At 37.0% G+C, this 22,590-nt stretch overlaps 1 protein-coding gene across 6 annotated transcripts in view; it reads right to left on the reverse strand.

Annotated features, from left to right (window-relative positions):
- LOC131429904 (SH2 domain-containing protein 3C) overlaps positions 1-21,537 on the reverse strand; it is an 83,272-nt gene extending 61,735 nt beyond the window's left edge. For 2 of the 6 annotated variants that reach the window (XM_058594347.1, XM_058594346.1), the window contains exons 1-3: positions 3,263-3,458; positions 3,050-3,190; positions 1,976-2,069 (exon numbers count right to left, since the gene is read on the reverse strand). In XM_058594347.1, the coding sequence (XP_058450330.1) occupies positions 1,976-2,069; positions 3,050-3,190; positions 3,263-3,443 (416 nt within the window). In that variant the 5' untranslated portion in view covers positions 3,444-3,458. Of the gene's footprint in view, positions 1-1,975; positions 2,070-2,154; positions 2,246-3,049; positions 3,191-3,262; positions 3,459-3,687; positions 3,706-15,526; positions 16,060-21,521 lie in introns of those variants that run through there. The other 4 variants (XM_058594351.1, XM_058594350.1, XM_058594348.1 and 1 more) reach the window with 3 other exon arrangements.
- Positions 21,538-22,590: the final 1,053 nt, after the last annotated feature.

The raw sequence follows: 22,590 nt of genomic DNA on the forward strand, positions 1-22,590 counted from the left end.
GTGCATCATGAATTGGATTGATTGATTGCTCTGAAACTGCTAGTGAGTATTTGCCATAAGACGATCAATACGGCCAAGAATTATTTGTCAGTGGCCGTAAGTTCAAATGAAAGTAATTCAACCGTAATTGCTACTTCTCGAGTGTTGAACAGCCCAGATTCTGTGATGGACACATGTTCAAATTCAATAATTCTTCAACTGCGAAATTGATCATGTACTTCTGAGAGATGTTGGTCTCCGTTAGATACTCCTCCAGTAACCACAGCAGGTGTTCAGTTCCTGAAATTCAACATGAAATTACTTTTTACCTCTTCAAAAACAGGAAAAAAATCTGTATAAATGAGAATATCTATGGATGTTTCCAAAACATCGGCGTCAGAATTAAAGTTTCGTTTTCATGATCGTCCATTAAACTAGGATTAAAGACTGTCCCAGCTGCCATTTCGCAATGGTTCAGAATCTGCCAATTTTTATGGTTGCGTCCTGTTGTTTACACTTTTTTCTAACCATTTGTGCAGTTGTTTATTCGTTTTCATCAGTTTGTTTCGAAATGCGTGGACTTTCTGCAGAACAACGTCGAAAAATTGTGTACAAAAGGTGCACAGAACGCGGACTGTCACTGAGAATGATAGCAAAAATGGAACGAGTAAGTGAAAAAGCCGTGCGAAATGCAATCAGGAAGTTTGGTGAGGATAACACCTTTGAGGATAAACCGAAAACGGGTCGAAAAAAGGTTCTGCTAACCCTCAGTTGGATAAACGTATACTGAAGGCGTTCGAGCAAAAGAAGAAGGTTTTAGTTCGCGATGTGGCCAAAAAAAGTGGGCACTTTGAAGTCAATGTTCTTCGTGCTAAAGAACGTTTGAATCCTCGAACCTATAAGAAGCAGAAACAACCAAAACGTAGTCCGTAACAAGAAGGATCGATCAGCATAATCATGGACGACGAAACCTAAGTGAAACTCGATTACAAATCCTTGCCAGGACCACAATATTATACAGTACGAGAAGGGCAAGTGTTAAACCAGTCCGAGACATCGATTGAAGTCGAAAAATTTGGTAAGAGCTATGGTCTGGCAAGCAATTTGTAGCTGTGGTAAGATTTCGAAACCCTTCATCACCACTGCTTCAATGAACAGCGAAATATACATCAAGGAATGTTTACAAAAACGACTGATCCTGTTTTCTTCTGGTCAGATCTTTCTTCTTGTCACTACTCGAAATCAACGGTAGAATGGTATACTACCACAAATGTCACTTTCGTCCCATGAAATCCACCAAATTACCCACAACTTCGACCAATTGAAGAATTTTGGGCATTAACGAAGGCACATCTTAGGGAACATGTCTCGGCAGCCGAAACCATTCAACAGTTCGAAAAAGATTGGAAGTGTCAAAACTTGTCGCCAAGAAGTCTGTACGGAATTTAATGAGGAACGTTCGCAAGAAGGTGCGCCAGCTAGTCTACAATGGCTAAGTAGGAAATGTTGAGAATTGTATTCTGTTGTTGTGGTCTAATGTTATCAGTATATCGAATAAAATTTGAATATCTAACACTTGTGAATTATTTACAGCGAAATCAAGGTGCGTCCATATTTTCCGGGACAGTCTTTAGCCGCTGAGGATGACAGATCACCTTAGTAAGTCGAAACGTCCGGTTAAATGCACCGATAAGTTATTATTTCCATCGAAAAAAATCGATGACCGTCCATATCAGTTCGTTTGCGCTGATGATCATAAAACAACAATGTTTCATAAAAAGAAAAAGAAAATTTTTTTGGGTTTCTGCCACCCCGGCATCACTGTGCGTTGCAGCTTTTCTATATCATGTTGCATAAAAGTATTATTTCTGCCATACAACTTTATGTCTAAAATATGCTTTCTATAAAGCTTCCATCTGAGCATAAAGTCCCATTGCGTAAAATGAACCACCCGCGCTCGTGAGCTTTTGATATGTTTGCTTTCGAATTTACTTACGGCATATCCTCGTTATTCCTGGTACATTTGTTCGGTTCCACTGCCACGCTGTGCCGCATCGTTTTTCGCAACGTATCAACATGTTTCAGGCTTCCTGTGGAGATGAAAGGATTTATTATAATTAGATCTGAGGTCAACGAACTTTTTCGATAACTTCATGGTGAATAAATTGCAATCACCCGGAATTGGAACACAGCACAGTGCTTTCAGGACGCACTGCTGCTGTTTTCTGATACTTGTTCTCATTGCGGGCGGAAAGATGTTTTCGAATGAAATGACTAACCGATACTGCAGAAGTACGTCTAAGCGTACGTTATCCGATGTGCTGTTAGAAGTTTACCGGCATGCGTTATTTTTTGCATTGATATGATAATTCCAATCGATAACACCGGTCATCTTGGTGTTGTGTAATGGGAGTTTGTCTTTTATAGAAATAAAGAACTATAAAAAGTCTGTTTATAAAGTAAACAAGGACAGTAATTTTGCAAGTATTGCGAAAAATTGTGCAATCTGTGCTTGCTCAAAACCTTGAAGTGTCAACAAATTGCTACGGAACTTCCTTGTCATGCAGCACCAAAAACCTATATATTCTACTGACAAATTAAACGTGACAAGAATGAGATATTTCTGCTGAGCACAGTTTTCTAAAAACACTTGAAACTTTCCGAAATAGCAACCGGCGCATTACCGTTTTCAAAATGTATCGTTGAAAATGTATGAAGCCACGGTCAGCCGTATTTTGCTGGAGGGCAAACATCGCACATTGCCACTCACTGCAAGCTGTGCCGGTTAGTGTGAGAAAGTCCCTTCCAGCTATCTTCTCTGGCAGATCTTTTTTATTTCATCCGACTTAAATGTAGGTACCTCTAGTCTGTTATCTGGACTTTTCCTTTGCCCGGTGTTTATACAAAGCAATTAAATTAGCGAACATGACAACGGAACGCGTTAGGCTGCTATCGTTTGATATCATCAGCAGTTCACTTTTAGTGCTGGGAGAAATTCAATGTCATACCCGCAACACACGTATTATGTTTGTTGTTGTGGACTCTTCATCCTTGATTAGATGTCACTTACCTGTTGATGATTTTTCTCGTAGCGCAACCAAACTGCTAATGATTCGTGCTCGATGGGCATTATTGCGTATTCCAAGCTTTTTGATGTCGGCCTCGCTGTGGTAGAGAAAGTCTTCAACTCCATTGAATAGCTTGAACTTATCTGGAATAAAATATCAAATCCCAGGATTTTGGGCACTATACATATATTGATTATTTTTTTACGACGTCTCACCTCGATATTCTGTCAGGTCCAGTCTCGCTAGCCAGTCGGAAACATCCATGTGGGGACAGGAAGTAATAACCATTGGCGCATTTTTTCTTCTCCGGTTTAATGATCCAAATTTGTGACTCCACGATATACCTTCGAAAGGAGAAAGTAAACTTTGAGAACGGGATACCGTAGGACGAGACATTCTGTGTCGGCAATGATTGTATTAAATATCGTTCATTTATTCTTCAGGATCCACACTCTACTTGGTTTCAATAAATAAAAATATTAAAATCTCAGTCGAGTTAAACCGAAAAACAGAGGAAAAACCCCACTGCCGATCTGCGATTATCCTCGTTCGAAATGGAACTAAATCAACAGACCACTGCTTGGTCACTGTGAACTGGACAAATGCAAAGTTAATAAACTTCTTTTCGTTCGGTACACACAGGAATATCAACTGCTTGAACGACAACGATCGAGAGTCCAGCGAAAAAAAACTGTCACTCCCTGGAAGAACAAATCTGGTGGAGTTCAACCAGAGAGGTACGTTTAAGCACAGTTGTTTCAGTTTTTCATCACATGCAAAGCGTTTTTTTTTTGCGATGTGTGCTATCATTTTAATAACAAAGATAGCAGATAAGACTGCGGTTACGGTTGCCATACGTTTTTCTGATGCAAAGTACTAAAATGGTGTTGTCATTGATTATGAGATGCTATTGTTAAGCAATATACTGCGAGAGAAATAATTACTGCATTCTCTGTCGAATACCCATTCGCCAAATCTATGGTACGAGTATTGTTAAATCATTGAAATCCATCGAACAGCTGTTTCTTGAATGCATACTTTTTGTAGCGTTTCAGTGAAAAAAAAAACAGGCACAATGTTCAACTCATTACACCGGTGTATCAACTCTGCGACATAATGTTGATTGGTGCCACCAGACGATAATGCCTGGCATCGTAAATATCGATAAACGTGACAGTTGCGGGTGATAATGATAATAATTACTGCAACGCTCGGAAGCCGCGGTCCAACCGACCCAGCAGCTTGTCATGCCAATCGACTATTTAAATGCAAAATATGGGTTTAGGAACCGACTGTGTATCGATGGAAACTGAAAGATTACTAATGAAACCGTTCTTTTTGTGTATTGTGGATGGGTTTCGACTTGAAAAATAATTATATTAATTAATTCTGGGTAGCGGAAGACTTAATTTTTAAGTGATTATTATGAAAATACCACCGTCAGTTGAATGTGGAAAGAAATATCCATACTACTATTTGCAGACTAACCATTCGCCAATTCATCTTATAGCATTTTATTGAACAAAACCTAAGAATATAAAGTTTAGGAAAAATGTCGAAAATTCGAACAAAAAAGGGTGAATTTTTGCTAGTATCTTTTTGGCAACACTGTTTTTGACAGATCCCGCGTGAATCATGTCTTGTGTCACTGTCAAAATTGTTCGGTTTGGTCTAAAATTTCATCATGAATCGTCGTTTGGTACATATTTTGATATGCGAATGAATATGCGCCGGCAAAGTTGGAGGAAGAATCACTTTTTTATCGGAAAATTTTGTTCACGGTAACAAGCAAAATTGCCGCACCTGAAGTGAAGACCAATCAGAAGCATTGCAAGATCTAGCAGTGCACCTAAAAAAGTTACTGTTTGACCGGTGGCCTTATTCGTAAAATACCGGCCGCTATGTTGGAGAGAGTGTGCCAAAATTTGACCTTACGCATGGGCCTTCTAAAACGAAACCGCGGCCAACAGCAATAAATGATCTGCAAACATTAAATTATATTGATCGTTCAATCCAAAAATAAACTCGAGATTACAATGTTCCATATGATCCATCGAAAAATATCGGATCAGTAGTCGTGAGCCAGTGAACTTAGTAATAGTGTACTTTGGTTAACCTTTCGTTAGTAAGCGTCGATAAACATTTGAAAATGACGGTAAAATACCATAGTAACAATACAAGTTTGGAAGGAAGTAAACATTTGTAAACATATCACACAAAATATTTTGTTACTTCCATTCACTTTAATGCTTCGTAAGATAAGATTATAACAAATTGAATATATTCTTAGTAATAATTTAATTGATTTTTCAAGTTCCAAGATTTACTCGTCATGCAGCAAAATACCGAGATTTCTTTCATATTGCAGCTTAGGATTGGTACTACATAAACAAACATTGTAACGACGCATGTAGCGATTCGACGATTGTTGTTTTGTTTCAAATAATAATTGAACTACAACTGACGGTGAACCGAAATCATCGAGGGGTCGTATTTGAATAGTACATGAGAAATCAAGACTATTCTCAAAGTTTTCGTGTTCAGTTTTTCGAAAATCAAATCCTACACCTCTTAAAAAATCACCCTTCATATTACCTATAGAAACACTACGTTGGGGCATACAATTTTTGGAGAATATAAATTTATTTATTTATTGATTTATTTATCTATTTCTTCCCATCATCAGATTGATATTAATAGAGTTTTTGGTTTTTAATCGATTTGGATTTATTCAAAACGAATATTTTTCGAAAAACTGATTTTTTGCAAACGATTATAATGGCGCTCATTTCATCCCAGAAACCTAGATTCCCAGAACACTAGATTTTAAGCCGTCTATGTCTCCATACGCGCGGTTTCCTTCACTCCACATATAAAGCGAGTGGGTATGTCAACTCCGTAGCCATCAACCTGGTTCCAGATTATTTACTAAACCATATTTTCTTCATGCATTCTAACTACAAGTCCAGCCCATTGTAATGCTTCTTGTTTTATCAACTTTGTTATATGTTTGTATACCTTGTATAGTTCGAGAGTTAAACGTGTGTGCTTCAAACAATGGCTCATTATTCAATGTAACTAGAATTCAACTGCTAGTGCTCGTAATATCTTTCTTTAAATGATTGTTAATTGAGTTGGTTTGATATGGTTAATCCCGGGTTGTTGGTTCAATGCATAGGGCACTGGTCTTACAAACCAATTGTCGTATGTTCGAGCCCCGAGCTGGAAGGATTCGTAGTGTCAGTAGAATCGTAGCACCAGCCATGCAATGGTTCTGTACTTTCTGAATCGGCCGCGAAGTCTGTTGAAACAGAAGGTCAAATTCCACTACAGGAATGTAATACCAAGGCTTTTTGATGTGGAACATATCTTTATTTTCTATATAGGGGTGCAAATCAGAAACTCAAGGAAAAACACACGTAGATGTGATCAGGTTTCAAACACTTACAGCTCAGTCTATTTTGTATCAACTATTAATATTATTTCATCATTTGATTGGAAATATTTATTAGTTTCGATTTGAATGTATCAAGCCATGTATTTTCAATTATAAATGATTGAAATTCTGATTAGTAGCGAGCAGTGTCCTATTTTGTCTGCTAAAAATAGCTGGTATACCAAATTTCCCTGCCATATACGACGATTTTGAAGGAGTAAGCGATATATCAAAGGGAAAGCATCGCTCTGATTGGTCAATCGATGCAAAAGCGAAGCTGTTGAAAGCATGCGAATCTATAAATCGAAGCGAAATTAAGCTGAAGCTTTAATTGGTATGGTCTGATTTCGCGTCATGCAAGCTCGGATGAAATTTTATGTTATGTCGTTTCGTCTGAGAAATTGACAACTACCCCAGGGTAAATTTTGAGTGCTTAATATTAATTTCTAATTTAAATAAGATGAACTCGATTGATAATGAGAAAAAGTTTATCGCTTCAACCGAAATCGCAGAATGGTAGAGAAACTTAACGCTATAAAGATAACTGCTTGCATACAAAACTTGAACACAAGTTTGGCGAAAAGAAGCTTAAATATCGAAATCCAAGCATTGCAAGTATATACAAAGATGTAATTGCATACATTTGGGATATTAATTTAATTTCGTCGGCTACAAACCTCAATTGTGAAACTGAATTCTATACGTGAACTCTGGATCTGGATTGCTGAACAGATCACCGAACCTGTGTTGTGGAACTGAATTTCTAGGATTCTGGTTGGGCACTGAATTATTAATCCGATTCCAAAACAAAACTCTGGAACTCTTCAAAATACAGAACTTCTGGTCTGCGTCTGAATTTTACTTACAGAACTCGGGTCCAGGAATCAGTTTTCAAATTTGGATCTAGCATTTAGCTCCAAAATTCAGTTCAAGAATCCTGATCTGGAATTTAGTTCAAAAATCTTCAGAATCTAGTTCCTAGATTCAGTTACACTTCCAAAGTTGCGGAACTAAATTCAAGACCTGCATTATGGAACTGAGTTCAGAATTCTTGAACTCAATTCTAGCCTTGGATTTTAGATGAGGAACAGAAATTTAGATCTGAATTCTGGAAATGAAAAAGAAAATCTGGCCTAGGATTGTGAAACTAATTTTCTGAGCTGAACTCTGGGATTAGATTCCGGACTTGGATTCTGGTCTGAACTGAATAAGTCAATTAGGTGCTTATAATAAACGAACAAGCGAATTTTTACCTTCTTTACTTATCAAACATTTCAGAAAACTTTAATTTTGAGTTATTTTTATTTATCTCATACTCCTGAAAATTCGGACATAAATTACTGATCAAATCTCCAATGACGTGGAGAAAAATATATGTTGACTCGTTTAATAAAAAAAAAAGATATTCACGATCAAAAACTTATCACTCTCCCTTAAAATGCGAGAAACCATGTTTGCGAAACATTTAGAATCTATCAGAATTCAATTGTTTTCAAGTCTGATTTGCATATTTCAACAGATAAGTAATTCTGATAGACTGTTTTGTAGAGTTTTGACGATCGTTGTGCATTTTTCGGTGCATTTTGCTCCAAAGCAAATGACCAGTAGCTGGATCGGCATCTGCTCTTGTTTGAAGTGAAACTCGCACTACGAACGTCTCACAGCACAACTGTTCTCCGTTCGGATTGATTTAATACTGAAGCAATTTTTGTGAAGGGATTTCCTCTTACATGATCTCGTGTACAGATTATTCACAAAGCGGCGGTGCTAACTGCTCGTAAAATAACAACACATTGATAAAAATTGAAAAAAACATATTGAATTTTAATGTTGATTATTTCATTGCGGATGTGCATATTTCAACGAATGAAACTAACAAAATGCAACACGTAATTCATTTCTGCAATGCTAGATCCTTGTTTGAAACGAAACTCACACTGCGAACGGTGCACAAAACATTCTGAACCTGAAACTATATTCAGAAACTGAATTCTTGACACTCAAACTGGAACTGAGCTCTGGACTTGAACCAACCGAGATGGCTTTCTCTTTGATAATCAAACCACTAGCGGCATAGCTTTCTGGTGCAGGATTTGTATTCCGTTTATCGGTTCATTCAGACGTTTTCCTCACCTTGAAGATATGAAGTCCGTCATGGCAAGGTAACTGAAGCCGAGAACAACAACCCTGGTTTACGTGGCAAACAAGACTATGGATTGCCAAATATACAAACAGGAGCGCCAAGAAAAGCGTATTACAGCTCACAATAGAGAAATGTGACAGTGGCATCGAGGCAATGCGGTAGATTTTCCCAAAAAGGACATCAATCCAACCTACAGCCTTCAATTCCGGCCATTGAGAAATATTTGGAAACTGTCAAACAGAAGTTGAAGAAGAGTTGAGAGGTGACTTGGGATGAGACCGAAACGAATAGAGGATTGAATGAAATGGCGATTCAGGTTAGCCAACAGAGTGTAGAAATTATGATGATAGGTATTCGAAGAAAAGTTCGATGTTTCATCAAAAGCAAATCGGATTAATTGTGTCTCAAGTTTTTCTTTTAAGTGCAACAAACAAGCCTCCCTTTAAGTACTCATTATTATTATTTCGTTAATATGATTTCATGATAAATAAGTTTATTTTTCGTCCAGATATTCAATGACTCAAATAAGATATTAAATGATTTTTAAAAGAACTGAAGGTATGCCCATATTATAGGTATTGGGTCTATACAAAATTGCAAGATCATGAATTATTTGAAAATCAGTACAGAAAATATAATTCAATTTACTATTCAACATTTTCTATAACTTTTGTCCACTTTTCAGACAATTTCCCGAGCCCGTTTTCAAACAAACCTGGTGGGGTGACTTCCTATACCTCGAATAACATTTCCACTAATGTTGTCAAACGTTAGTAAAAAGAATACTACAGATTCCTCATGAACAAGACATAAATTTTCTCGTTAACGGATTGACACTAAACCTCCCAATGATTCACGTCAAATTGATTTACACATATTCACTAGTTTGTGCCTACACAGAGTTACTTATTCGATCGATAAAATATATCTTATCAATTTGGGTTAATGTGAATCAGTCGTGCCTGATCACCAACACTGATTTCAATATGATGGTTATAAGTTCTATTGCATGCATGCAAGCACCATGTATTGGACTCAGCAAAATCTTCTACTAACCAACATTCGATAATCACAAATATTTGACATGAATAAATACCTATTCAAATAGAAGTTTCATACGATTCGTTAACCACCCAACAAACAATGCTCGACTAAATTCAGTTGTATCACAAATGATACATAGAAACAAACATTTTGAACAAAAGTACTGACCTTACACCAAATATGATTGACTCACCACTCAGTATGCTGTATGCACTACTGTAAATGTTCAAGAACCAGGCATTATCGATGTGTGCATAAAGAAGCAAATTGTTTTATGATTGTTATTAATTCATATTCAATATAAACTCACACGTATGTTGAACGATTACAGTAAGCAATTTATTGTCTGTTTGCTTGTACATGGATTCGTACGATCTATTCTCGAAATAGAAATGCATCAATATCAATCTGTAGACAGTTTAATTTAATGGCTCAAAACAACTTGTGCATCAGATCAGTGTATCAATTGCGCAATTGATATCATTGGAATTAGTTATGAAATCATAATATTGAATGGCATATGCAATAAATATGGATTGATATGGAATTGAAATTGGGACCGAAAAAGTGCACTTTTTTTAAACCAATTAAACAGTGCCATGAAAACAACAACAATAGTTTCCACTCAATTGGAGCGTATCTCATCCGAAGCACTGACGGGCGCAAGACGCTAGCCGACAAAAAAAAAAGACAATTAAATGCTGTGAACAATAGAACACCTTCGGGATAATCTGTTAAACGGTACATTAACCTCCGCAACCAAATTCAATCTTCATTGATTTCAAGCGATGTGAAATTATATTGAACGGAAAATGTGACAAATTATTTGTTTCGTGGTATCGGAATGGAATATTCTTCATTACGAGAATTTTGGTCAAGGTACTCGTAAATCTTCTGTAACTTACGAGAATCAGTTGATTACATATCAATTCTGTGAACAACCTGTTCATTACGGTAAACCCTGCGTAGAAACTACGAAAAAGTCTTTTTTAATTGCAACTAGTAAACCCATTACTACTAAACCCATTACTAAGCCATCATAACAAGTTTTCCAAAGCTTAAAGTGCAATCATTGTTAAACAAAGTCCACTACATCAACACAATATAGTCGATGAAGTTTAAACCATGTGCATCCCAAAATATTGAAGCCATAACCTTCCCAGGTGACCGTTGTGCTTTTAGATGCTTCGGGTGTAGTTCATTGGCTGCAAACTGCTCAGATGACGATCGTTTTGATTCCGAAGTCAAGTGATGGATCCATGTTTCATCCATTGTCACATATTGACACAAGAAATCTTATTTATTACTTGTAAACATGTCCACACATTGCTCTGAATCATTAATACGTTGCTGTTTTTGATGGACTGTGAGTAAACGCGGCACCCACTTGGAAATCTTTCTCATGGTCAAATGCATAATTGAGAACACTGCACTCTAATATCTTTATGGCCTCAGCTATCTCACGCAATTTCAATTTACGTATAAACAATTTGAGCGGCAAATGACCTTAAAAAGGTTAAAACCGTAAATAAATTAGTAATAACAAATTGGTGGATTTTTTTATGTTTTATGGAGTAACCTTTGCAATTGGACGACCACGTTTAAATTCAGCAATCCAATTTTTTTTTCTAAGGAGCACTTTTGAAGCCATGAAGCTTGTACAGTTTATTTTATCAGAACGCAATGATAAATTAACACACGAAATTTTTTTGAATCCATAGTGTAGCTTCACTTAAATGTCACTTTTTTCGGACCATGAAATTTCACCAGAGTCTAGATCCTAAAATCGTATACTGAATTTTATTCATGAGCTCTGAAGTTGAAATCCTAAATCAGAATTCTGGATGCTAGTCCCGAGCATACATTGAGGAACACAATTCAGTTTGAAAATCTAGTCAAGGAACCAACTCCAGAATCCAGAATCCAGAGTCATAGTTTCAAATTCTGAACTTGTTATCTTGAACTAAATTGTGAAACTGAAGCCAGAAACTGAATTCTAAACCTAAAATTAAGTTCAGAATTCAGGTTCTAAATTAAGTTTTTGAATTCAGTTCTAGAATCCAATCCAATATTCAGCTCCCGGATACAGTATTCAGAAGCTGAATACGATTGCCGGTATATTGTTGTTGCTGCCGATGGTTGAAGGTGACGAACAGTTTTTTTTCTTTTTCAATGGAGCAGAGTCTAAATAACACTTTTAAGCCATTGCTAGGCTTGTACAATAGTTTTTGATCATCAAGACGCAATGATTAACTAATACACGGACTTGTTTTAAATTGTTTTGAAAAATGTCAAAAGTAACTTCTCCTAAATGTCACTTTTTTCTAACTAATCGAAATGTCATTAAATTTCACCAAATTTCAGATCGCATATTCATTTCCTGAATTTTCTCATGAATTCTGAAGTTGAAATTCTAAATCAGAATCCTGGTTGCGAGTTCCGAACCTACATTAAGAAACTGAATTCAATTCCAAAATCAAGGAACCAACTCCAGAGTCCAGAGTTAGCATTGAGTTCCAGAGTCATAGTATCAAATTCGGAGCCTGTTATTTGAAACTAAATCGTGAAACTGATGTCTGAAACTGAATTCTAAACCAAAAATTAAATTCACAATTCAGGTGGACCAGAATTCAGTTTTAGAACTCAGTTCTAGGATCCAATCTAATAATCAGTTGCCGAATCCTGATCCAGTATTCAGAAGTTGAATGCGGTTATTGTTCTTGCTGCTGCCGGTTGAAGGTGACAAATAATAAATGGTTTTTTTTAATGGAGCAGAGCAGATAACACTTTTGAAGCCATTGTTGAGCTTGTACAATGTTTAGTTCATCAAGACGCAATGATAAATAAACACACGGAATTGTTTTCATTCAATTCTTCTGAAAAATATTAAAGTAGCTTCACTCAAATTTCTGTCACTTTTTTCTGACTAATCGAAATATCATGAAATGTCACACATGCCCTTATTCTGATGCCGTTTTTCATTGAAAAACACTGGTGGCGTGGATTGCTCTGGTTTTGCACTTTTGAGCAGAAGTGCAATTTTTTGACGGTGTTTCATTGTCATTTCTGCTCGAAAGTGCAAAACCAGAGCAATCCACGCCACCAGTGTTTTTCAATGAAAAACGCCATGAATAACGACGTATTGATTTTTCGATCGAATCCTAGCTACCTTTGATTTTGCTAACGTTATTAAGAATACAAATGAAATACGATCGTAAAATTGATACGACGTTATTCAGAATAAGGGCGATAGTCTTTTCAAAGTTGGTTCATCATGAACGTCATGTGGATTTGAAAATGATAGCACCATCTGTGTGTCAGTAACACAGTTTATCACTGTCAACAAACCTGTTCTTGTTAGTAGAAATTATCAAAATCTTTCATTTAACGCTTAGTTTTGCGATTAAATTATATTGAAACGTACAAAATTGTAAGAAACTTTATTTTTTTGTAAAATAACTTTTTATTCACAAAATATTTTTATCTGTGTTGTTCCAAAAATAAAACTATCTAAAATAACAAAATAAGTTCGTGATCTGACAGGCGATTTGCGGATGTGGTAAAATATGCGAGCTTCACCACTTCCGCAAGAATCAACGATGCGATTTGCACGGAAGCGTGCCGTAAGAAGCGTCCCTTATCATTCATGAAGAAAATCAACGTATCAACTCTATTTGAACAGATGTTGAGCGTCCTGCCGCTCAAGACATGCCTATTGTACGATTCAGACGATCCTGCTTCTTCCGTCACCGTCACCGGAACGTCAGCCTCCGTCAAAATTAGTCAAATGAGTTTTCCCTTTGCGCATTCACACGATCCAGCAGAGATCCGGAACGTCAACGTCCGTCAACGGCAAGCTCCGTCAACATGTCTCCGAAAGAATATTTGACGGACTGTGATTATCGCACACATGCACGATTCATATGATTACGGTATTGAGCTGACGTTTATTATGTATGTATTCGGTGTCAAGATCCCACTCTCAAACGAAATATACCACATATAAGTAATTAAACTTATCAGTAGATTTGCAAAGTACGTTACGTTGTTGAGTGGAACTGATTGTTTTGTTTTTTCCTCTTTCTAGTTAATTTTGAAAGTTATTTATTCGATTAAAAGGTAGGAAAACAACAGATCGATTGGCTTCAAAAGCTCCCAGATTTTGTATTAGTGAAATAAAATTGTGCAAAACTAAGTTCTTCAAATTCTGCGTGTAAGAAAATGACATGACGGACACGGATAGGAAACCGGATCGTGTGAATCAGAATGACGGTGACGGACGTTGACGTTCCGGTGACGGTGACGAAAGAAGCCGGACCGTCTGAATCGTACTTAATAGGTATCGAACCAACGGACTCAATATCGTGTGAAACAACATGAGCCCACAAAGTTGTCAAAACAGAGCTAGAGCAAAGTCAAAAATTTGGGTCAATTCAATCGGGCGTATTCTGAGATGTAATTAATCGCATCCCGAGACAGTTGCATTGGAAGAAAGGATTTCCAATCTGTCTTTTGTTGGGTATTGATTGATATTTTTACGCCAGAACGAATGAACCGATAAGAAGCTGTAAAAGTCGGTCGGTCGTATTGCAGCCCAGCTGATTTTTTGGAAATTTGGCAGCTCGGAAACTACTTCTGGGTTCAGGTGACAATTCTATCGCTTTCAAAGGGTTTTTAATAGCTTGTCGATTTGAAACTTAAATAAAGCACATGCCATATTATGAAAATGTTCGTTAAATAAGTCCATTGTTTCGGCCGCAGTATGACAATAGACCATTCTGTTGAAACCACATTTCGTCCACATCCATATATTGAAGATTTGGCAACAAAAATTCATTAGTCATGGTTCTGTATCGATTTACATTCACGGAAACGTTTCGTCCGTCGTCATTTTGCAAGAAATAAGGACCGATGATTCCACCAGCCCATAAACCGCACCAAACAGTACATTTATTAGGATACATCGGTAATTTTTGAACGACGTGTGGATTATCTTTGCTCCGAATATGGTAATTGCTTGTTGGCATATCCATTCAACCAAAAATGCGTCTCATCACTGAAGAGAATTTTGCGGTATAAACAATTTTAATTGAACACTGATTTTGAAAATAAATTTCCTGGATTTGGAAGCGTTGTTCTGAAGGTAACCTATTTATGATGATTTACCAAACAATAAGGAGTATAAACGTTACTGTACACTGTCAAAATAACTTTCAGACAATAGATCCTATTTGAAAAAACAAACCTCCTAAAAACATTCGTTATTAATAGCAAAATTTGCAATGAATAAAAAAAAATAGACGTCGAAAACAAGTACTCAGTTGTTCTAAAATATAAAATGATGGTACACCGTATTGAAATATTGATTAACAATTGCCGAAATTTGCGTTGTAGGATTAATAAACTGTCTTTGCATGACAGTTCTGCTTGAATTTCGGATATATACATATATGGATATATTTACCCGGAAGCAAATAGTTGTCCACTCAATAGAACAAAATAAAGTGAACCTTTATTAGTAACTGGCTCCTATCGAAACTTGCAGATTCGTTATAACACCTTAAAGTATAATTCAGACGTTCCGTTATCTTGCGTAACCGTCAGCATCCGTCAAAATTGGTTAAATACTTTCTATACCGAATTGTTTACATTTACCAGACGTCAAAACGTTCCGTGACGTTGTGTTTTAATGTATCTCATAAATTGCATACAACTAATGACAGCGTTCCATTGTCGTTACATGCCGGCGACGGACGCTTGACGGAACGTGTGTATCGCACTCAACGATTTCTATCGGTGGTTCTAAAAATATCTTGAATGATACGGTCTGATCAAAACATTGATATGTATACTTACTCTGAGATCGGCGCTTATCTAGTTTACTCGTTGTTTTGCCCATTTTGTTGAACTGTAAGCTGCTGTTTTTTTCACGTGTGCTCGGGGACAGGTTTTTACGCAGCCACTATCGGAAACACGTTCCGTAGTGATTTAAAATTTTAGAACCAATTAAATATTCAGTTCAGCCTTCTATTCCGCATCAGGAGCAACTTTTTTAGAAACTATCTAATTAAACTAGATTATCATTTTGCGTTCATTTTGCTTGACACTATACGTGAATTGTTTGTCCACATAACATTACACAGAATCGGACATCGTGAACACTCTTGACAAATTGATGATCTGTATCAAACGGCACCGCCTACTTAAACGCATATATATCTAGATACACCTCCAACACCCTGCTGCACCATGGTAACATAACACAATGAGTTCCGCGTACTGTTTGAATGCACTATCACACATTACACAAACAAGCTGTCCCAGTAAACCGCACAGCTAAGGCGATTAGCATGAATCCGACAGCTAGCTGTGGTGAAACACTCGTTGTGCTGGGGAAGATAAAACAAATTACTTTCGGTGAGCTGAGATAATGATGCTGGGATGCTAGTGATGATGCTGCTGCTGCTGTTTCTAATGCAAAGGACAATCACCAGACACAGTAGAACAAATCCCCCGTTAGATTAATAACAAACAATAACGCTGAAATGCTTGAAACCACACAAATTCAGCGATGCGATCCGAGCCGGATGATATTCTAAAGCTTTTGGTATATCGAAAAAGTTCCGGCTCAGCAATGAGATTACGGGATGCTCAAAGCACTCGGATCAGGTGTGCTTTGGATTTGCTAATGAGCAACCACGAGAACGATAGCAAATGATGTCATTCAACCGTGTGAAGTTTGTGGCTTGTTTTGGCAGGAGAATAATAAATAGTGGGATGCTGATGCTGGATGGATGTATGAGGTAACCTGTCGTGCTCATTTCGAGAGTTGCCATTCTATTTTCAACATTTCAATCGAAGAATTTAAAAGAACCACATCAATTTTTATTTTAATACTAGATGTGTGTCATGTAAGGTTTAACGTATTTCTCAGTAGGCGATTAAATAATATTTCTTCACCGTTCTCAAGAGCCATTTCTTATCAGGACTGATATCGCATTCTTTTGTCATGCAGTTTTATACACGGTGGTTAGGATTGTAGACATCCGAGGGGAAACAAACTTGCGTAAATAAAGTAAGCAGCAAACAAACGGTTCGGTGTTCGTAAACGTAGAGTATATATACCAATTTTCATCCCATTAGTCAAAGCATTTCACGAAATCATTCATTAGTCGGCTAACAATCAAGTGGATAAGAATGAAATGTGTGTCAAAGTCTGTTCTTAAATCCGAAGTAACAATAACTTATTGAAACTGAATTGAAAAACGTAACTTCCAATTGAGCTCACCAAATCTCAATTTATCTTTTATATGGCTGGAGGAAAAGTCGGATAGGTGCAACTTTGTTTAAAACCTCCGTTTCAATATTTCTGAATACAAACAACGGGTAAAAAACCATGCTTTGTCCGCAGCGACTCAAAACGTTAACCAAATAAAACATTTATTTCGGAAGAACCGACTTAGTTTTTATTTGTTTTTTTTGCCCGGTTCTTGAAATAAAGAGGGATTTATTAATAAATTATCAGGTTTTCTAAATTAAGAGTAAATTTAGCAGCTGGAAGCTTTATATGGGCGATCTATAATAGAACTCAAACTGGAACAACGTATCTCCACAAAATCGTTTTAGTTTTATTTATTCTAACAGTTCTACTGTCAAATTTGAAACTGGTATACGCTGCCGTTCTATTTTTTGTATTTTTGAAACAAGAGTAAAACGCTGGGGCTGCCAGTTTTTCTTGTTATAATTTCCAGGTGAGAAAAAGTTTACGTTCTTTGGAATTTATTTCGAAGAAAAAGTTTATTTGAGATTTAGTTCGAGTTGTAGGTAGCGAATTCTGGTATAACAATTTTCTCTGAAAACACTTATATACGTACATTTATGGCACGAATTTGATATATAGATGCCGCAAAATTATGTTTGAGGTCGGGCTATTGATATTTCTAATGAAATAATTTAGAACATGTGGTATACAAAGGTTTTGAAGAACGTTAAAAATCATTTATTTTTTCGTTGGGTTTTTTTTCGTACATTTCAAGAATCGTTTTTCAAAAACTACTGTTCTTATTTTTTCTTCAAATTTTGCATACACTTTTTACAGGTAAAATACCAGACTTCAGCTTTTTCCTTTTCGTTTTTACAAAATAGTGGATTGTTTCATGAAAAATTGTTGTTTTGACCTCAAACAACCACAAAAAAAGGCAAACAGAATCTTTGGGGCCCAGAAAAACATTCACTCTATCTATGCTGCTTTGATTTGTTGACTTTTAATTAGTCTGCACTGAGATACAGTTGACACCGCAAATCATGATTTATTTCAGTTCGTGAGATGTGAAATCATCCAAGTCAGTCGATAAAATAAAACCGCTTACGTTCGGGACGGAAGAAACCAAGTACAGTATTGTGTAGTGAACAATAGAACGATCTCGAAATGAGTGAACAAAACGAACAAAAGCTACCGCCGGTACGAAAGAATACAATTATTGTTGACCTCAGGCAGTGCAAAATTCGACCTTCGATACGAGAACTTGAAGGTTAAGGAGCAAATGTATCTCGACATTAAACGTGTGCATTTACTTCAATGCAATAAGACAAATAATGTTGTTTACATCTAGTTTTATAAAGAGTTGGATGCAATTCAATTCACAAAAGACAATAACAATGTGCACTAGGCGGAGCTCGAAAACATTCCAGTATATATGGAAGATAGTGCTATAGAAGTGCGTGTGAATGATCTTTCCTCAAGCGTCATCGATCCTTATGTTATATTCGCAAAACTATGTCCCAATACGGAGAAATCCTCTCTATAGAAAAAAGAAAAGTGGAAGAACTTTTTCCCCGGTATTCTAAATGGCGTACCTTTGTTACGCATGCGCTTGAAGAGGACTACATTTTCTTATGTGACTTTCGGTCAGGATACAAGAATCCCGTGCAAATCACTTGTTACCTATGACAATCAAATGGCCACATGTCAATATTGCCAAAAAGCTGTTCACTACGGTAAGCCATGTGATGAACTGGACAAGGAGACAACTACACCAAAGGACAACTGTGCTTTCTTCACACCAACCCCTAGCATCCCCAGTACACCTGTGACAGTCACCAACAACAGGGAAGTATCCCCTTCAACGAAACCATCCAACGTAACCCCTATAGAACAAAGTACACCAGCTGCAGTTAACAGCTTACCATCCAACCAACCATCAACTGCAAACAATGTACAACAAGGCGCATCTACAGCAACTAGCAACGAAATCAACATCAATACCACGGCAATGGATGAGAGACGAACCACGAACAAAGTGCACCTCAATCCTTGCAGGGGAAAATGGAAGCTCCTCTCCCCCTAGAAAAAGGGTGACAACGAGATCCAATACAAAAAAAATTATTTAAAAAATCGGCTCAATCGGCCACGTAAAGCTTGTACGCAAATAGGCTTGAATAAAAATATCTATTAAATATAAAAAATCATGATTTTTTAGAAGCATCTTCAAAACTATCTCTTCACCGATTCATTTCTCAAATTTTTTCCATGATAAAATTACAAAATATTGCTCGAATGAATGCAAAACGTTTGTTTTTATTTTGTTTTTTCGAAAATAGGGTCTGAAGTTAACAGCAGCCTTTTTAAAAAAATCTTCGATGTTCACGATTCTGCTGAATTTTCTAGCATGGTGCTCTCTGAAGTTCCGGATACTTTTATTTCGAGTCTCCCGATCTTCTTCACTAAGCATACCAATAGTTAAAATCGCGTGACTAATTATCGTGGCTCCGTGTACCAACAATCATTATATCCGTTAGCTTTTTGTAAGACAAAGCACTTCCTGAAACCCAAGAAAATCGTTAATTTGTTGAAAGGAGTAGAATGTATTTATTCCAACCAAAACTCATTGTTTTTGAGTTCTTTCACGGTGTTTTTAAGACTAATTTAAACAAGTTAAAAAAATAACACCTTTCCAATTTTCGCATGCGTATGCATGCGCTTAACGAAACCAATTCCATCTTATGTGACTTTCTATTTCCATAGAAGGTGATTATGTCACTTACGAAAGCCAGCAAGCCGCTTCTTATGGCAAGCCTCGTGAAAAAACGAAAAGAAGATTTCTAGACCCAAGGACAATGGCACTTCTTTTACACAAGCCACAAATAACCCCAGTACTTCTTAGATAGAGATTAAATACAGCCAAACACTCTGATCGAATAAGCCATCAGCTGCTACTGATGTACAATAAAAGGAAAATAATACAACAATACGTCGTCCGTCAAATGAAACAATGTTATAATTCAAGAAATTATTTTACACAGTTCGAAAAAATCGTGTGATTTTATATTTCATAAAATGCACATAAATGGAGGGTCATTTTTCACACTAATTTATATTCAAGAACATGTAAAACTGCATGATTTGGAAATTACATGGCTTGAAATCGAATGAAATAGAAAACAAAAGATCAATAGCAACAACGCGACTTGAACCGAGAAACACTAGATCACAAAGCACGTCAGTTAATTGACTGAACCACAGGAGTTCATATCTACTTGATAAATAATTGATACAGCGCGGCACTTGTTAGCCGAATGTATTGCGACATTTGATCTGTTAAGTAGTTATGAATTGTATCGTTTGTAGAATTATTTCGCCTGTAAAATTCACAGTTTTTTCTGTGTGCTTTTAAGTACTGTTAAGAGATGTCCTTGGCATCTTAGATCTAAGCCAATGTACCTTATTAAATATATTCTTTTATAAAAAAACAATACATCGAAGGAAAAACAGTGAAAGAATAGTGAACCAATGGCTCCCCAAGCTTCCTCCAAGAACATTCGATATCGAACAGATCCAGTAAAAATACTGTAGTGACTACGTTTATGAATTTTTCAAAGTACCAAGTGTATTAAACCGATTGAAAATTTAATAAGAATGAATAACAACGATTGCAAATCGCAGCAGAAGAAAATATTTTATATTCATTGAATCTCTTTCATCTGTCTCTGAGCTGACAGTGCTCTTTCCTTATTCAAAGCCACTGAACGATAATTGAGACATCACCATTGTCTATTACAACGGTCACTACGATTGTTTCGAAGTGCATCGAATGATTGCACGGCACTTTTTAACGCGGAGGCCAACATTTATCACTGGAGCGACTTAGCTGACTATCACTTTATACGCGTGAAGTAATCAATCATTAGCACTTCGATTGAAAGATCGGAAACCGCTAGCAGCCCACCGCCTTAATTCCAAAAACGTCACAACATCCAGCCTTCAGTGCGGTCATGCGGAAGAATATCGCGCCGTCACGCATAAATCAGTATCATCAGTGATTCAATCGAAAATTGGCGACTCAATCGTTGCATTGGTTGGCATTGTAAATAAATGAATATTCCCGAAGCACACACCAGGGACGCCCCGTTGTCGTTGGATTGTTTTACATTGAATGTTCCACCGGAAAGGGACCACCACCATGCACTGGCGTCACATGATCGGCCTTAATCGTAAAACCATATTGAACAAACATATATTACGAACATCCACCGATCCGGACCGGTCTACCGCAGGGCAATTAATTAATTTGCAAAGGTAAACACAGCGCGCACACATATTTTGCTTTGCATACAGATCATTTTTTCTAACATTGCCTTGCATCATCATTCGCGAAAGAATTTTCCACTTAACCGTATCAATGCGCCCTATTAGCTAAGTCGCGTCAGCTGTTGTTGGTCTCCGAGTGTGGCCATGGCCAACTATACTGGAAACATGACGGCACGCGGTTCTACTTTGGAAATACCTATAAATATTTGCTGACAGAGTCAGCATTGTTGTCCAACACGGACCGGACGGGCGGAGATAGTTCACCAGCTATTAGAACAGCTTTGCAAACAATTAATGCTACCGCCAACATACTGCTGACGTCGTCTAACATCGCGTGTACTGTCGACGAAGGGCTTAAATATTGCAACTCGCCGCGAGCCACGCGCGCCGGTTTCGATAGCGTAATGACGTGTTGATACCAATCGAGAGTTGAGTGAGAACTGAACGAACGATGTTTGCCTGCTGAGTGGATCGGGACCTCGGGTTCTACGCGCTGACTTAGCTTTACAGTTAGCGAAGAATTTCTGGACAGCGTTGTATTCGGTTTTATCAATATTGACAGAAGTTGTTACCATAAATGAAACATGACTATTTCTTGAGTTCATTCGTGAGAATATCAATACAAATATATTAGTTTCGTTCATGTTTGTTTGGTAGACATAATTAAATGTCATTTCTATTAACAACCGCGTAAGCTCTTCTCGATATGTGCATTCATTGGGATAATGATATCATAATTGCAGGTACTCAGGAACTTCGAACTAATTTTAGATATGTTTTTTTTGTTTGATAAATATCATCTACACACTCTTCGACATAACGAAATTAGATCGTTAATACGAAATACGATTTAATACGAAACCGATTTATCAGTATTAAAGGAAGATTTTCCAAGAAGTATAGGATTTGCTTTTCCAAAACAAAATAAACCCAAAATATTTAGAAAATTTATGAAGTTTTTGTTGGAATCGATAAAACGATCAATATAATTTAATGTTTGAAGATGATTTCATACAAATATTGGCCCCGACTCCGCTTCAGATGGCCCATGCGCAAGGTCCAATTTTGGCGCACTCTCTCGACCATATCAACCGGTATTTCACGGATAAGGCCACCGGCCCATGATCAACACCAACCAGTGACTTATTTGGATGCATTTGTAGCTTTTGCAATGCTTCTGGCTGGTCTTCGCTCCAGATGCGGCAATTTTGCTTGTAGACGTATCCATTCAACCAGAAATTAGCTTCGTCACTGAACACAATTTTTCGATAAAAAAGTGGTTCTACCTTCTTGCCAATGCCCATTCATGATTAAAATATAAATGATGGACCGA

Source organism: Malaya genurostris, chromosome 2 (assembly GCF_030247185.1).
Source record: "Malaya genurostris strain Urasoe2022 chromosome 2, Malgen_1.1, whole genome shotgun sequence".
In the NCBI taxonomy this organism is placed as follows: Eukaryota; Metazoa; Arthropoda; class Insecta; order Diptera; family Culicidae; genus Malaya; species Malaya genurostris.